This window comes from Procambarus clarkii, chromosome 78 (genome assembly GCF_040958095.1).
Source record: "Procambarus clarkii isolate CNS0578487 chromosome 78, FALCON_Pclarkii_2.0, whole genome shotgun sequence".
NCBI lineage: Eukaryota > Metazoa > Arthropoda > Malacostraca > Decapoda > Cambaridae > Procambarus > Procambarus clarkii.
The window spans coordinates 16711923-16714559 of record NC_091227.1 but is presented as its reverse complement, the minus strand read 5'-3'; the positions used below and the strand labels follow the sequence as shown (position 1 = coordinate 16714559).

Genomic DNA, 2637 nt, shown 5'->3' with positions numbered 1-2637 from the left:
TGCACAGTCATCTAAGTTTATTGGTTTGACAGAGGAGTGTAGAGGAGAGACCTTTCACGCGTGAACACAGCGAGGGGAGAGCAGAGGGTGAGAATTTCTGGCAAGACTCAACAGGCAAGTTTACCAAGACTAACTCACTCTCTGGTTAAAGCTACCTTCCAAATTTTTTCCCTTTATACCCTCCTCCGTAGCCGCCTCCGTAGCCGCCTCCGTAGCCGCCGTAGTAACCGCCATAGCCGCCGTAGTAGCCGCCATAGTAAACTGGGACGGGGACAAAGTAGACGGGAGCTGCCTGGTAACCGCCTCCACCATAGCCGCCCTTAAACTTGTGAGGGTCGGGGCTGGCGAGGGCGGCGGAGACGGCCAGCAGGAGCACCAGCAGGAGCTTCGTCTGCAGGAGGAACAACATTACCATCTTACACCACTGTGGCTCCCTGGAGCTCTCTCACCCTCTACACACAGTTGCCGCACACTACATGGAACTGACTCATACACACTACATGGAACTGACTCATACACTCTACATGGAACTGACTCATACACTCTGCATGGAACTGACTCATACACTCTGCATGGAACTGAGTCATACACTCTACATGGAACTGAGTCATACACTCTACATGGAACTGAGTCATACACTCTACATGGAACTGAGTCATACACTCTACATGGAACTGAGTCATACACTCTACATGGAACTGAGTCATACACTCTACATGGAACTGAGTCATACACACTACATGGAACTGACTCATACACTCTACATGGAACTGACTCATACACTCTGCATGGAACTGAGTCATACACTCTACATGGAACTGAGTCATACACTCTACATGGAACTGAGTCATACACACTACATGGAACTGAGTCATACACACTACATGGAACTGAGTCATACACTCTACATGGAACTGAGTCATACACACTACATGGAACTGAGTCATACACACTACATGGAACTGAGTCATACACTCAACATGGAACTGACTCATACACTCAACATGGAACTGACTCATACACTCAACATGGAACTGACTCATACACTCTGCATGGAACTGACTCATACACTCTGCATGGAACTGACTCATACACTCTACATCGAACTGACTCATACACTCTACATGGAACTGAGTCATACACTCCACATGGAACTGAGTCATACACTCCACATGGAACTGACTCATACACTCTACATGGAACTGAGTCATACACTCTACATGGAACTGAGTCATACACTCCACATGGAACTGACTCATACACTCTACATGGAACTGACTCATACACTCTGCATGGAACTGACTCATACACTCTACATGGAACTGACTCATACACTCTACATGGAACTGAGTCATACACTATACATGGAACTGACTCATACATTCTACATGGAACTGAGTCATACACTCTACATGGAACTGACTCATACACTCTACATGTCTCTGACTCATACATTCTTCCATGGCCCCATGGCCATGGGTTACTTCAAGCTTTACTACATGTTTTTGACAGTAAATTACTGGAATACGGACACATTATTTTTATCAATAAAAAGACCACTTTAGCATACTTGATGATATAACATTAGTAGTATAAGAAAGCTTACCGCCGCTTGTGGATGAACATCACTGATCTAACCTGTAAACATAGATATGTTGGAGCTTGAGAAGCTCAGGAATCTGTACACCAGTAGATTGAGAGTTGAGAGGCAGGACGAACTACCCAAAGCTCAACGCATGCAAGCACAACTAGGTGAGTACATACACAAAACTCAGAAGTCATTGTCCAAAGGGCCCGGGTTTGATTCCCAGCCGAGGGAGAAATCAATGTGAAGTTTCTTTCACTTCTTTCACTTGATGCACCTGTTCATCTAACAGTAAATAGGTACCTGGAAGCTTGACAGCTGCCACGGACTACTTCCTGGAGATGTATGTGTTAGAGAAAAATATATGTAGTAGATATCATGCAGGAAAAGAGGTCGGGAGTCGGTAGATGAGACAACTAACGGTTCGAAAGCCGGGGTCCAAGAGCTAACAGCTCGATTCTCTAGGCACAAATAGTAAATGCACACTCACATGCATAAGGGTAACGAATTACCTAACAGACAGAAGTCAGGGAGTCAGAGTGAGGACCGAGAAATCAGTCTAGTTATTTTTCAACTTCCCTCTACAATGAAGAAAAACAAAAAATATTGAGAAGATTCGTGTTAGAATCATTAATCTTACTCTTGCGATCATTTTCAACATATATATATATATATATATATATATATATATGTGTGTGTGTGTGTGTGTGTGTGTGTGTGTGTGTGTGTATTTTTATGCTTGATGAGTGCATATAGGAATGCAACAATGATAATTCACACTTGCACCCCATATTGCAGGTATCTACTCCCTACCTGGATTCCCCTTCACTTGGGAAACACTCAATCCATCCCCAACAGTCTTTTTAAATAATGCTTCAGTTATTCTATTTAGTATAGACGATAAATTAGAATAAAAATTATTAGTTCCACTGAAGATTTATAAAGAGAATGGCAAGCTAGGAATTATAGCAGCCACAAAGAGGTCTGGGAGTTACTCACTTGGTTCATGGTGGAGATGGTCTGGGCTCTCCTCTCGTATTGACTGCTCCTTA

At 43.5% G+C, this 2637-nt stretch overlaps 1 protein-coding gene across 1 annotated transcript; it reads right to left on the bottom strand.

The window, feature by feature from the left end:
• LOC123745984 (protein suex-1-like) lies at positions 1 to 2637 on the bottom strand. Its single transcript, XM_045727091.2, has 2 exons — positions 2585 to 2637; positions 1 to 391 (listed from the first exon to the last, which is right to left on the bottom strand). Exons 1-2 carry the CDS (start codon positions 2591 to 2593, stop codon positions 152 to 154), a joined length of 249 nt encoding a protein of 82 aa, XP_045583047.1. The 5' UTR covers positions 2594 to 2637; the 3' UTR covers positions 1 to 151.